The sequence below is a fragment of the Coffea eugenioides genome, chromosome 2, assembly GCF_003713205.1.
Source record: "Coffea eugenioides isolate CCC68of chromosome 2, Ceug_1.0, whole genome shotgun sequence".
NCBI lineage: Eukaryota > Viridiplantae > Streptophyta > Magnoliopsida > Gentianales > Rubiaceae > Coffea > Coffea eugenioides.
The window spans coordinates 72,071,792-72,086,017 of NC_040036.1; the positions used below are offsets into that span (position 1 = coordinate 72,071,792).

General features: G+C 33.4%; 2 protein-coding genes across 2 annotated transcripts; one reads left to right on the forward strand and one right to left on the reverse strand.

Moving 5' to 3' along the window:
- Window positions 1-3,768: 3,768 nt before the first annotated feature.
- On the forward strand, window positions 3,769-7,097 carry LOC113760202. The gene is made up of 4 exons (XM_027302767.1): window positions 3,769-3,855; window positions 5,016-5,238; window positions 5,865-5,888; window positions 6,799-7,097. Exons 1-4 carry the CDS (start codon window positions 3,769-3,771, stop codon window positions 7,095-7,097), a joined length of 633 nt encoding a protein of 210 aa, XP_027158568.1.
- Window positions 7,098-8,410: 1,313 nt separating this feature from the next.
- LOC113761572 (glutathione synthetase, chloroplastic) lies at window positions 8,411-13,928 on the reverse strand. The gene is made up of 12 exons (XM_027304632.1): window positions 13,508-13,928; window positions 12,925-13,094; window positions 12,686-12,761; window positions 12,067-12,197; window positions 10,889-11,011; window positions 10,720-10,800; window positions 10,487-10,567; window positions 10,327-10,396; window positions 9,848-9,969; window positions 9,197-9,336; window positions 8,922-9,114; window positions 8,411-8,836 (listed from the first exon to the last, which is right to left on the reverse strand). The coding sequence occupies exons 1-12, from the start codon at window positions 13,910-13,912 to the stop codon at window positions 8,713-8,715; spliced, it is 1,716 nt and encodes a 571-aa protein (XP_027160433.1). The 5' UTR covers window positions 13,913-13,928; the 3' UTR covers window positions 8,411-8,712.
- Between the last annotated feature and the right edge of the window lie 298 nt (window positions 13,929-14,226).

Consider the following 14,226-nt stretch of genomic DNA (forward strand, 5'->3'; position numbering starts at 1 on the left):
TTAATAATCAATTTAAAGGAAAAAAATAGTTGAGTAACTAGAAGTATATATACGATCTAAGTAGTTGGGATGAATTACTTATTATACCCTTGTGGTTTTACATAATGTTAGATGACCCCCCTAAGATTTTAAAATAGTCACATAACCCTCTTGTAGTTTTATGTAATTAAGTGAAAAATGATCGAAACACATAATCAATTGCAGTGTTTATACTAAACGCGCTTTTAAAGCTCATGAGATAAAATATTAATATCCATATAACCCTTTTATGGTTTGCATAAATATCCACTTTACTTCTGCATGATTTTTGCATTTATCCACGTAATCTTTTTATGCTTTTATACAAGGTGGTTAAACCGTTGATTGATTTATTTTTTAAATAAGAGTACTATTAGTATTTCAACTAATGACATTATATAGATTATTTTCTGTCAAATTTCCTTTTTATATAAAATCATAAGGGATGAAGTGGATATTTTGAAATGTCAGGGAGTGCCATGTGGCAATAGATGAAATCATAGGGGGGGTTATATGTAATTTATCCAAGTAGTAGAGTAGCCGATAACGTTTTTTCACCCTATTTTCTATGTTCATTTCCTAAGGGTTGTTCATCTACCCCTAGGGGAAAAAAGGGCTGCCAAAATCTTTCTTGGTGAGATTATCAAAAAAAAAAAAAAAAACTTTCTTGATGAGGAAACTATTATATCATAAGTTTAAACTCAATGTAAATATATGATACTGTGTAATCAATTCGTGAATTCAGACCGAAGCTATGTAAAAGCTGCGACGAATCAAGAATAGCTTCATCATATGGCAAAAAATTGTCATTTAATCAACTTGAAACTTTGAAAGATACAACTTATATCAATTATGAAATGAATCATAATCTGCCATGATTTGTAGAAATATCTTTACAGTTCCATTTTTGAAGATAGGCCAATCATTATCCCTGAACTGAGAGGATTACAGAAATACATCTATACTATGGCCAACACCAAGCAAATCAAGCAACCATTGTCATATCTACCATAGTACAGATGTCGGCAATGGGCATGCCCCAGATTAGTGGAGATGTCGAATTTTAATTTGCACTGAACAGCACAAAGCATTTAGCCATTTCTTGTTCCACTTGTTATAAGATTGTGCTTTTGCTTAAAATAACAAAAGCAGCTTGAATTGCAACTTTTGAAGGGGAGCCTTCATGAGTACATTATCTTTAGTATAAAAGTCATTGGAATTGCACAAATCTAACTCAGATTATGAAAATTATATTGCAAAAGTGGGAATCGCATTTCAAATCTAACTATATTTTAAACAAACACAAAATATAAAAAGAGGAGCTCACTGCACAATACAATTTATAATATAAACTAATAATATATTATCATAAACTAATAATCATTTATTTAACCATTTTTTTATTATATAAACATTTTATATAATTTATTGTTTATAAGATTTTTTTCTTTTTCAATTTATAAGTTATATTAATGTTTATTAAATATAATATAATACTATATTACGGTTTTGAGGACAATTAATTAAAGAAGATGAAAAATCAACATTAAAAAAAAGATTTGACCAACTATGAAATAATTTGACAAAAGCATCAATATTTTGAATTGTTTGTACAATATCAATATTTCTAGCTACTTCTTTTATTTTTTTTTATTTTTCTCCACGGCAAAAAATTATGGTAATAGCCCTGAAATTGTTTGATTTTTAATTAGATATATGAACAATTTTTATTTTTCTTTTGGAATTGGATGACCTAAATTTGCATGGAAAGCAAAAATTAATTATTTGCTAACCACTAGGGTTGGCCCAATGGCCAGGAGAAGGCTCTTAGGGTTCTCTACAATATCAAATTCAAGGTTCGAATTCTATGCTTAGGGATGAAAAGGGTGTGGGGATGAGGGAGGGCAATAAATTAAAATAAAATAAAATAGAAAATACTTGTTTGCATAAATATCAGTTGCACACTCTACCATTATTATTTTTCATGTTACGTAAGTTGAATTTGACAGAATCTTGATGAAATTCCTCAATATGAAGTTATATGCACCATTTTTTTTAAAAAAATGATCATGTACATTCTTTGAAGTTGAAGTCTTTGTATTACTTTGTGTGTTATTTCTATTAAAAATGGAGTATAAATGATCCATCCATTTAAATTTTTCTATCTAACTATTCATTTTTTGAGAATTGGAATTTTATTGGTAGAGTTAATTGAGTTTTTTTCTTTTATTTTTTAGGCAGAATCTAACATAAACCACAAACAACAATGAATCTATTATCCTAAGAACACTTTGTTTTGGAATCAATAGCAATATTTTTGAAATTTTGAAAATTTAATTAGGTTGTGATTGATCAAGAATTTTTAATGAAAATAAAAAAAATAAAAGTGGAATGCAAAGAGACACATTGGTTTGGAGTGTTATATTTTGTTTATTGTCTTCATAATTGAAATTTAATAAAGGTTACAGTTTGTTTTCTAACTACTATAATTATTGCTATTTTTAAAATTCAATAAATCTAATTATTAGGGAGAAGGGTATTTTGGACAAATAGACAACTAAGACCAGATCCTACTTAGGCCCTGTTTGATACCCAATTCAGCACTTAAATCTAATGAATTCAAATCTTAACATATTCAGACTGTTTGATAATCAAAACTTGAACATCTGAATTAATTAAGTGGCACTGAATTTTCTAGGCAAAACTTGCTTCCAAAATTAAGTAATAAGCTATTCACTTATTTCTGAATGTAATATGCACTCAAATGTATTAAATTTAATACTTAACAATTCAATAATTTAATGGATTCAGATTTCAGATCTCAGATTGCACTTTCAGATTTCAGTTTTATCAAATGCGCCCTTAGTCTCTAATGCTAGCTTATTGTCATCAAATTATTATTTTCTTCCAAATCAACAGATACGACATAATGAATTTTAATCATCATAAAAAATAAAAAAGATCATAATACGAGATTTCAATCATCAATTAACAAAGGCATAATTGGAATAACAAAAAACTAAGATTACTTACAGTTGCATTTTTATGACACCTTTACAATTGAAATAGTAGTACTCAACTGGAGAAAATAAAATTCAAAACATCAACCCATTATTATCATTAATAGCAACCCCTCAAGACAACAAAAACTGAAAATTATTCATAAATTGACACAAAGTGTATAGCAAATGAATCAAAAAGATGAGAATACCATTCCAATGATACTGTAGTGCAAGACAACATTTTTACCGGCAGTGATTGAATAGTGCTACATTTGTATTGTTTTGTACAAACAAAGTCTATCCGCAATACAACAGGCCATGCAAAAGCCACCTCCAATGGGCAAGGAAAAGGAGAAAAAGAAAAGGTTAACATATATAATACTCTAATTTGTTAACCACCTTTCCTATCTTGTGCATAGAAACTAATTGTGCTCAAATTATGCTTAATTTAGCAAGTACGATAGATCTGCAGTATCATTGTTGGTGCTTGCAGAATTCTACTAGAAGGCATTTGGTTGCAATTCAAAGAGAAAAGGAATCTACCGATATTCTATAGCGAATAGTCCATGTACACATCCATGTCTATGAATATATTAATATTTTTTTCACAAGGCTTGAAGTAGTCATAAGTCATAACACAAAATGAGACATAGGCAGTCTTGAATTGTCAAGATGTTGATAACGACCTACCAACACATACAACAGACGAAAGTAGTACTACCATAACTTGTAAATAGTTGGATGCGAAATGAGTCCTACATATTCCAGGGGACTAAAAAAGTTGCAGTGTTTTAACTGTGATGAATCTGCAAATGAGAAGTTCAGGACAACTTCTGTAGCCAAAATTTGATTATATAATAGTTGATAATTATAAATTGATTATAATAAACTAATATTAGTTATGAATAAACTATTGGATAATATTTTTATAAACTAATATAGTTTATGATATTAGTAAATAAATATTATAACTAATACTATAACATATTATTATCATAAACAAATATTATTTGATAAACTAATATACAATTTATTATAAACTAGTATTATCATAAATTGTATGTAATACTTTATAAATAGAAAATAAACTATTTAATAATATTATAAACAGTGTAATATTTTTGCTTTTAATACATTGTTTATAACCATAAACTGTTTTATAATCTTAGTTGAATATATTAGTTGTGTGTTTAATATTTTATATGGACAATTTATTATATTGTTCTTATTTTGTTTGTTTGTTTGTTTCAATTAAACATTTTTTTTATAATGGTTTCAATTAAACGTTAATATAAACATTTTATAAATAGTGTTAATATAAACATGTATAATAATTTATACTTAATATATTTACCTTATATTGTAGTTTCATTTTGAAATAGGTCAATAAAGTTACAAAAACTTGAAAATAAGAACTACGGAAATGTGTTTTCTTTTTAAAGTTTAGCGGTACCAATTGATATTATTATAAATTGAGGGGAGGTTTCTGAAATTCTCCCTTACAATTATGTGCAAACAAACCACTTAGTTTCTTGGCGTGGCATATATGTGATGTTTGTGCACATGTAGAAGTCTTCTCCAGTAACAAAACTATCTTATTCCAGTCCTCGTCCCAGTCAATAACTTCTCCTTTTAATCCCCTCCTCAACGCCGATTTGCTGTTAGTTTTAGACCTGATTCGTACAAAACAAACCCTGCATTCGTACAAAACAAACCATAAGATTTCTCATTTCCTTGTTTGGTGACCAAGCTTAAAACTTACGCAGGCAGTTGATATAATATTAGTTTTAGTGTATTATTATAAGCCTTGGTGCAATGGTTGAGTTTGAGTTGAAGTGGAAGTTTTGATCATTCAGGTATTGAAGTGGATTTTTAATTTAAACAATGGGTCGTTGTCCATTTTGTGATTACTTATAGGCTTTTGTGTTTTTTTTGGGTCCCTTTTGTCTACAAGTTTAAAGATTTGATTACTCTCTTATCTGCTTGTTTTTGCAGAGGATATTTATGGCACACCCGTCAAACCACAGAGTGAGAAATGGCGGATTTTTGAGATTCTTATCGATTCTTGTTGGCTTGATATTGGTTGTTTACGTCTGGAGACCGTCTCCATCTTCTTCTGGACGGTCTCATAAGCCTAAGAAGAAGTTTAAGGCTTTGGTTTCGTGTCCTGAATGTTCTTGTGACTGCCCACAATCGGATTCATTCACCCTGCCTTCAGGTTAGTTTTCTGATTTTGCTTCTGCTTGAATGAATTTGGGGATTGACTAGTTGATCGCCTTTGTTCTTTCCTGTTTTCTCTAATGTTCATTAGTTAAATATGTCAAAATGTATTCTCTGCATTGGTGCATATTGAGAATTGATTGTTATTTGAAATATGTTTCGTTTTTACTCGTCACTATTTGGATGTGAAATCACTGCGGCTGTTGGCTGTATTCTTTGTTTCGTAGCAAGATTAGAATGCCAAGTTTCGGGTGAATAAATTGCCATTTTTACCCGCAAAGAGAACCTGAGAATAGGATTAATAGGTTTCGTAACCAGTGGGCTTATCTTGAGTGAGAGGATGCCAAGATAATGTTGGTGAAGGCAGTAAACTGAGAATGATAAGTCAGATCCATGTTGGGGATTGCACTGACTTCTCCTAGGGAAGCTTCATGATCTATGTTGAAGTTTTGAAGTGAAAGGCTTCCTCTTTGTAATATTTAGTTGTCTTGCTGTAATAACTTTAGTATTGAACTGCTGTGATCCTTCTTTAATTGAATATTTGCAGCTCCTTCTTTTGGTTCCTCTATGCATTCTTATCTGTCCATAATGACTTCTCATGTTCTTTTGTTTCATCAATTGCAGGTATATTTAACGTGTCATCATCAGGTATGTTGAACCTTCCTCTTTGCTTATCTTTATGCTTCTTTCCCCTCATTTGGCAACTGAGTTTTTTTGGGTGTTTGTCTAAAATTTTACTGTAGAAGTTGTCGAAAAAAATTTTGTAGTTAGTAAATTTTTGGATATTTTGAAGTGTATGTTTTAAAACTTTGAGAAATTTTTTAAAGTTACTAATAATTAAAGTTATTAAAACACTTGTAGCAGACAAACTTGACCAAAAACTTACTTGCCAAGCAAGGGGTTAAAATTTTCTTGGTGCTCTAGCTATAAGAAACTCAAAAATCCTTGATGAGGTTATACATCTTCCTGTTTTTCTTGAAGAACAAAAATCCTTTATACTTGAGTCTCAATAGAAAAGAAGCAAACTGTAAATTGATATGACAGAAGAAAAATCTGAGAAGCGCAATTTGTCATTATTTTCTGAATCACATTATAACAAATTTTCTTGGTGCTCTAGCTATAAGAAACTCAAAAATCCTTGATGAGGTTATACATCTTCCTGTTTTTCTTGAAGAACAAAAATCCTTTATACTTGAGTCTCAATAGAAAAGAAGCAAACTGTAAATTGATATGACAGAAGAAGAATCTGAGAAGCGCAATTTGTCATTATTTTCTGAATCACATTATAACAATTTCTGGAAAGACAGACCTGTTATATCTCCATGTCTTTAAAAAATAGAACTAACCGGTAGTGGTAGTTGCAACCAAATATTGACTGTCATGCCTCTCTCTCTCTCTGCAATCTCCATTGCAGAGATACAGGCAATGCTGTAGCTTAGACCATAGTTGCATTGAAATGCAATATGATTGGAATCAACTTACGGGTTTTTTTAGTCTCTAACAGTAACAACTCAAACTTTTTTTTCCCGAACTAACCACTGGTTTGTTTTGATTGCAGGTTGTACTAGTGAAGATCCAGAGATGAATGAGGAATTGAAGAAGGATACCATAACTTTACTTTCAGAGGAGATTAGCTTACAGCAAAATGTAACACGGGATATCTTGGACCATGCTTTGGAATTAACAATGGATGCAAAGCAAATGGCATCTTTTCACCGAAGAGAAGCACAGAAGTGCTATGTACGTGTGGATACATGCGAGACTGCACGGGAAAGGGCTGAAGCAGCATTACTGAAGGAGAGCAAATTGACTCTGCTGTGGGAGGAACGAGCTCGGAACTTTGGGTGGAGAGATTAGAAGACAGTATAGTTACAATCAACTCATTAGAGCATTTTTTTTTTGACTTACATTAGAAATTCAATTGATACGTTTATGCACCATTGCTTGTTAGAGAAACCTGTGAATATAGCTCAGTTCTTTCACATTTTAGGATTTGATGTCCAGTGAACTTGAGAGTTATACTGCTGCTAGAACGTAATATTCATTAGCATATTCCTAGGTGCCTCCTGCTCTCTTTTCGTTGGGCATAGTAACGAATTTCATTCAGGGCAGTATGGATTTTTTTTTTTTAAATTGTAGATGGATTGTTTGGCTGAGACTTTTGTTGCCTGCTCTATCGATGATAATCTGTCGGAAAGAAAGTGAAAGAAGGTAAAAGTAGGCTTCTGATTATAAGAGATTACTTGCGGACTATTCAACTGTGGTCCTTTATTATTCCTGCAATGCACATATGGGTGCCAACGTGTCTGGTTTGGATCTGGGTCCGACCCAGATCCAAATTCTGATACCCAGACCTGTGTACCTGTATCCGTTTACTCTAACAAAAAAAATGGATCGAATACGAAATATAAGATTTTGACCCGTATCCGATTTGGACTCGAACAATATATTAATAATTATAAAATATAAATATTTTTAAACACACTCTTTTACCAAATTAACAATTTAGTAATGATTTTGTAGATTAATTTGTGATTAATTTTAGATTGACTTTTGCGAGTTATTTGTGATTTAGCTTTATAATTTGATCTGTTTAAGTTTGGAGTAAATTTATGATTGGTTTTGGTTTTAATTTTGAAATGTTTAAATTTGAATCTTTTTTTTTCGAGTGAAACCAACCCTGACTCGAGATCCATCGGATTCGATTTCGAAACTCTAAGGTCAAGACTCATCAAATATATGACTTGGGTCTGAATCTACTACATAAAAGCGGGTTCGGATCCAAAATTTTCAATTCCGACCCGTTGACACCCCTAGATGCACGTCTGACCATTCAACAGATGTATTTTGTAATCATATTACTGCACGTTTAACATTTCAACCGCCCACCATCATGCAGAACACTACTCAAGTGTCAAAATTTTTTTAATCTTTACGAGTGTAATAGTAGTATCATTAACAATTAAAAAACTTGACACATAGGCAAAACTTGACATTGCATAAAAATTTTCAATATCTTCTCATAGTTCTCTAAAAAGGGCCAAAAAATTTATAAATGCTTCACACACACACAAAAACAAAATGATTCCAATTGTCACCATCCACAATTTTAAAGAAAAAAGGTAAACAAGTTAGTATCCATCATACCAGATTTCCCCCCTTTTCAGAGATGAAGAAAAGGTTAGAATCTTCACTGAAAAGCAAGGGACTTTTGTCTTAAACAATCAGAGAGAAAGTGTGACAAGCGGAAAGCAAGATGGCCATAAAGCTAAACAGAATCTTCATCTTTCTCCTTGCCTTCATGTTTGAGTTAAATCAACGAAAGCAATACACCAGAACATGCTAGTACAATATTAAATCACTGGCAGCTGAAGTATACCAAGATCTCTCTAGAGGGTCGGACTTTATTAGATCGCAACTATACATGTTTGGTAAGTGAAGTTACGATACGAAAAATTGGGAAGATCATAAATCAAACCAAATATATGCTATCCAGAACTGCAAAACCGGCTGCAACCCCACCCTCATTTGAGGAAGAGACCTTTGTGCGCATCAAGTAACCGCAGTTGTCATTCATAATCACCTTTGTTTTGTTCCTGCACGTTGAAGCCGAAAAAGCGGGTCAATAAGGAGGGGCTAGAGAATGAGCACCTACAATTCTGATTGGTGTACAGAAATTACCTCAAATAAGCGCCATAAACTCCAAGTTCTGATATGGTTTGATCTCTATGAGAAACACCATCTCGCATAAGAATGGCTGGAGAAACAGCAGGGAAAATTCTTTGCATAAGGATGTAGGCTGCATCTTCTTGGTTACCTGTCATGTGCAACCTCAGTAGGGTCTCCTTCACATCGTCACCGTAGATGTTGTTTCCTGAAACGAAATTGATTCACAGTTAATAACACAAATCACTGTACTAGAGCTAAGGGTAGTGATAATAGTTAGAAAAAGAGACCTCCTCCTTCTCTTTGTGGTTTCATCACATATAATCCAGGTCTCTCAATTGCATCCTTGATAATTTGCAAGTCATCTAGACTCCACAGCCCAGCAAAGCATCTCCTTAGTTTGGAAATGTCATCTTTATTCTCGAGAAACCTGTTTAGAACCAAGAAATAGTTTGAACTCGGTAGAAGAGAGAAATAGACTGTCTGTGTAAGAGTGCAAAGAATAATACTGAGTCCTCCGAGGCTTGACTCACTAAATAATACGGTTCATATCATTCCATGTTCTTAGAGAGGTTAGATAGTGCTTTTTTCTGAATTAAATTTAGAAGTGATTTAATTTCTCAATGAAATTTAAGGTTGCATATTAGCTAAACATGAAAATGCCTCTTTTCATGTGATGATGACCAAGAGGCGCTGAAGGGGTTTCCACTTTCTGGTTTACCACAAGAACGACTTGTGATGTCAAAGGTGATACCAGAAGTTTACATTCACCTCCACCAGAAAGAATGTTAAGAGCAAAGAAAAGATCTCCAAAAATAACTGTATCTCTCATTTGTCTTATTGCAGTGTTTTCCCAGTAAATTGCTCTCAAGCAACTATTAACCAAATTACTGACCCCATCTTACAGCAACATGACTTATTTGAGAAGGTTTTAGTCTTACCCTTCAAGCACACCTGGCTTTGCAAGTTCTTGTTGGATTTTCTTTGTTCCTGCCAGATGATAGGCAATAGAAGGGCACTTGATTGCAGAAGATTGCTCCATCAGTAGCCTAGCTCTCCATTCCTATCATAAGATGTACCGAAAATAAATCAATAACATGAACAAGCTAGATACATAAAATAAGACTTCTCAACGAGAATAAGCAATACAATGATACGAGCCGCGACCTCAAGTTCGTAAGATGAAGTGTTTTAAAAAAATAAATAAACACCAAGTTGGATGCAGAATCAAGTAACACGTGATAACCACATCAAACACAGCAAATATATATATATATATATCTCTGTGTGTGTGTGTGTGTCCCCTTAACAACCAAACATTTTTCACATTTGGACCAATGTATATTGAGATAAGCAATAGTTGACGAAAACTCATAGGGTAAAAATATCTGCAGCACAAGCATGAAGCATCTGTACTCACAAACTCTGAAGGATAATCAGTCGGTGCATACCCAGCTCTGAAATAGACGACTGCAACCGCTTCACCTCCTCTGCAATGTCCAAGAATTTGACTTTTTCAGACAAGAGCCACAAGTTGATGTAACACTGATAATTGTACTTTTGTTCCTTAAGATACATACACAAGAAGTGTTCCATCTGCCTGAAGCTCTCCTGTTGCATCGATTTCTGCTAAACTCTTCCTAATAGTTGTTATTTGATATGTGTCAACAAGTTATGGAAACGCATTCTAGGGTAACATATCAATATTCAGCTATAACAACTTGCATCTATGGATTTTAGGGCAAAGTACCAACTAGAAGTAAAATAGATCTGAAAATAACCTTGTCGTAAATGATAGAATAGAAAAGGATATTGTTCCTTGAGTACTGCACATAGCCAATGTTGGTCATACATGTTGCGTTCTTCAGGTTGAACCACAACCATAATTACAGCCCTGTACAGAACTTTTAAGTTAGTCGCAGATTGTATGACCCAACAATAGCAGCTTGAGAACAATAACAATAAATTTATTAGAACCAAACCTTGGGTTATTATATTCAGTCCAAGCTTTGGCTAAAGCTTCAGCAAATCCATTTACAGCATTATTTCTGGGAACCCTTTCAGGATCTAGTAACAGGTGTTCTCTAAATTGAAGAAGTAACAATCTGCGCACAGAAAGAAGGATGAAAGAATCTCAATCTGGACTGCTAAATTAGCACACAAAGTTTTGTTTTCTTCATAATTATTTTTATCCCTTAATCATCTGTATCTCTGGACAGACTTTTTCTTTTCACTTAATTTCTCATGAATACACACACATTGTGTGACAATACAAGCCAGCTAGAACATAGGCTCATTTTAGGTATAACCCCCAAATCAAGAGTATTCAGCTAAATATTCAAGCAAAGACCTTCTTCTCCTTTATTAGACTACTATAACCAAACATCAAAGTAATGAGGGCTTCCACCCCCAAATGATTTATATGTGAACGAGGTTTCCTCATCTAATTAGTCAATTGTTGTACTCAATGTCCCCCAGGTACACCCTTTTTGCATGTCCTTTAGCAAATGCCAAAGTTTAAATAAGTAATGACCATCGTAACACCTCATGCATTTTCTCTAATAGAAATAGAATACAAGAAGATGATTATGAGCTGGTTATTTCATTAATAATCATATTAGAAAAATATGCATCCCAGCCAACAATTTGATAAATGTCACTTATGCATAAAAATCTTCGTTGCTGTAGCCTTAGAACATTGCAAGAAGACAGCAATTGTCAAACGAATAAAAATGAGTCAAGTTTGAATTGTTATAAAACTTTGGGTGGAGTGAAGGTTCCTTTCATTATAAAACTGAACTTGATCACATTTTGACATTCACTAAATCACGTGAGATTTTCATCAGCAAATGTACTAGAAGATTTCCTTTGTCAGTGCTAAAAAGTTAGTGAAACCAATTGCAAATAAACATCCTACAACTGAAAATTAAAGCTATTTCAGTTCCTTTGACAATAGAGGATAAGCAAATAGAAAGACATACAAAGCACTCCATTGATGTGCTTTCAACTAATCAAAAATGTAAATACCCAAAACCTTCAGTGTAAACAATTGCAGTGGCATTTGATGAGCAATTTTGAAATGCAAGAATCATTAAAATCCAGAATAACATAAACACAGAGAGAGAGATGGAGAAGGCAAGAACAAGTAACAATTGATAACCTGTGAAGCTCACTGACAAGACAACTCAGCCCGGGAAAAGATGATGAAATTGTGTTAAGCTCTATCTGAAGAAGTAATTTGGTTTGTTCATCTAACATGTAATCTGAGCGATGCAATCCCAAGCGTATGTCCTGAAGAGCAGTTTCAGTAAAAGCTAGTAAAGATGCTAACACCACAAAACAAAATATAGGAAATCTACTTTTCTTTATCATTTTGCATTGGTTAGTTTACAAATATCAGTTCCACTGAGATGAAATGAAGTATACAGGTAACCAAAGAACTATATTCAAAAAGTATTCCCTGCCCCTTCAATGGCAGATAAGATAATAAAATTGCACAAGGGCACAACTCAGAACAGGTAAATTTGATCACATGAAAACCCCCTCTTCCCCCTTTCCCTGTAATAAATCTGCACCCACAACCATAGATTAACATCAAGTGGAGAACTAAAGGATTTGAAACAAGGTGACCACTAAAATGTGGATCCCAAGTTAAGCATCACAAAGCTATATTAATGAGTAGCAGCAAAAATCAGAGAGAACCAACCAGCATAACAAGAGGAAGTGAAACATCAATTTCATGCAAAGGAATCTAAGTCAAATGCTATAATCAGAAGCACCTCTTTCTTATTGATCTCTAACATCTTGGAATGAATGTCCAAGAGTCTGGATGTAAATGTATCTACTTTCTTTGTCCTGCATTATTGAAACGGAAGAGGATAATTAGTTTGACAAACACACACACAGACACAGAAAGGAAATGTAAAGCAAAGATGACCAACTAGAAATACAGGAAACTAACAGCCTAAACAGCTACTTGTAACAGATACATAAGAATGTTGTGAGCGGAGGAGATTACCTAGATAGCGACTCCTGCAAAAAATTTCCATCCAAACTCACACGATCAACTAGTTCATTAAAAATAGGAGCTACTTCACAAGCTTGTTTCCAATGACTTTCAGGGAATGACATAGGCAACAAGGCAATTGGGGCATGAACCATTCCTACACCAGGCACTTTTCCTGATCTCTGCATTCATTAAAATACTACCAAACATCAAAATGTAGAACCAAATGCATCCAATTCCAAGACTGTCCGTTGTATTCATCCTCCCCAGCAGCAACAAAGCAAATAAGTGCTATCCAATGGATAACTTTCTCGCACATAAATAACTAAGTATAAGGATTGGATATCAACTTAAAAGACATCTTAAACAGAAACGTTCATTCAGAATGCATAATTTTAAATATCACATTAGTCAAATGCAGACATAAATAATAAACAATTAGAACAATCTAAAAGCTATAAGAAAAGAAAATTAGTAAACCATAAAGAAAACAACCCTTGTTCATTTGCAATCTCATCTTGTTGATCAGAATAATATGAAGAAACTAAAGCTACAATAATGCCCAAAATAAAACAAGAATCTTTTCAACAATGACCTGTGAATTTCTGTCACCAACAACAAGGCCATGAAGTGAACTCCAGACAAGAGCATCATAAGCAATCTTTTGAACCAATTCTTGGTCAATACTATGAGGATCAAAACTGGGTTTTTGTAGAAAATCATTTCCTTTTTGGGTCTCCATCGGTTCAACAACTCTGCCACACCTCAAAAAGAAAGGAGCTGAAGATGGTGCTTTACCAATGGTTTTTTGGGCTAGTTTCCTGATATGGGTTTGCAAGAATTTAGAGGTGGGCTTAAAAAGAAGATGATTTGAATGTGATTTGTCAGAGAAAGTGCAAGTAGTTTTCGAGTTGGATGTAGTGGGGCAGTAGGAGAAGGAGCAAGTGGAACTGGGAAAAGAGAGGGAGCGGGAGCTGCAAGAGGAATATCCAACACCCATTTAGGCCTTTTTAGTAAAAGCAAGAATCCATGATGAGACCCTTATCATTAATTTGTTAGTATATTTGGCAGCCCGCAGCCGCACCGTAGAATATGCAGAAGAATTTGGTTATGAATTTGGCTCTGCCGCAAACTTTACCTCAGCAGCATCTTGAATTCAGCTAGTACTTTTTAAAGGGAAAATACTTGTTCTTGATAGACGCCTCAATTGATTTCTTTCCTCTAATGGCAATTTTGATGATTTTTTTTTTTTTGGAGTTAGCTAATTTAGATAGTAATACCTTTTTTTTTTCTTGTCTTTTGGTTTTTGAATGA